This window comes from Aphanomyces invadans (assembly GCF_000520115.1).
Source record: "Aphanomyces invadans strain NJM9701 unplaced genomic scaffold supercont1.54, whole genome shotgun sequence".
In the NCBI taxonomy this organism is placed as follows: domain Eukaryota; phylum Oomycota; class Saprolegniomycetes; order Saprolegniales; family Verrucalvaceae; genus Aphanomyces; species Aphanomyces invadans.
The window spans coordinates 284937-285840 of record NW_008580199.1 but is presented as its reverse complement, the minus strand read 5'-3'; the positions used below and the strand labels follow the sequence as shown (position 1 = coordinate 285840).

The following is a 904-nucleotide window of genomic DNA, read 5'->3' as shown; positions in this document are numbered from 1 at the left end:
CGACAAACGGTCCCAGCTCGGTGAAGAACCCACCGAGCGACGAGCAGCCAGGACCACCGTTGAGCCACAGCACCAACGGGTCGGTCGACGGACTCGATTCCGACTCGACGAGCCAGTAAAACATCTTTTGGCCATTGCTCGGCAGCGCAATGTGGCCGGCATACTGGTCAAAGTTGATGGGCTTGGCGTCGTTGTAGCCAGGAAGCGACGTGATCTTGTGCGCGGTGGCGGTCGTGGCGTCCGCGGCACCGCTCCACATGGCGCCACCGAGCACAATCGAAGCGAGCGTGCGCAACATCCTGTGAATTCGGAACTACGGTCTGCCCATGACGGCCACTGGAAGGAGCATCTCCGAGACCAGAGACAACTTCAACCACATGAACCACCACCTGGCTCAGATAAACGATATGGAGATTTGTATACTTCGTCGACTCGCTTACGCATGCAAAGCAACACAAGGCGGCTCGCTCCCGCCATGGCAACTGCTGAAGCTCCCATGACAAAGTAGACCAGGGCCCGATAGCGCTGCTCTAGCGGGACATCATCGCGTTGGTCGAGCTTCGCCCCGACCTCGCCATCCACACCCAAAGCTCTCGCAAATCACTGAGGATTTTCGTTTTCGAGGGGGTGGAGAGCATGACACTGTATCATTTCGAACACGTGCGTTGACTTTGATGGGCACGTTGCTGGTGCTGCTGGGTAATGAAGTATGGTCAACGAACGGAAGTGGAGGGAGCGCGAAGCCTGCTCGAGATTTCGCGACGCTGAAAGGCCCGACCCAACCACACGTACATGAGCCCTCTGTCAATGGATTTCTTCCCACCCATTCAGAGCGATTGGACCAGGGGTCCCTTTGAGAACTAATAACCTTTAGAAACGTATACTTGAGCACTTATTTTGTGTC

At 56.1% G+C, this 904-nt stretch overlaps 1 protein-coding gene across 1 annotated transcript; it reads right to left on the bottom strand.

Moving 5' to 3' along the window:
• Positions 1 to 10: 10 nt before the first annotated feature.
• H310_13610 (hypothetical protein) lies at positions 11 to 298 on the bottom strand (the record flags this gene model as incomplete). Its single annotated transcript, XM_008881163.1, has 1 exon — positions 11 to 298. A coding segment is annotated over one exon (288 nt), but the record flags the coding sequence as incomplete, so codon positions are not given.
• Between the last annotated feature and the right edge of the window lie 606 nt (positions 299 to 904).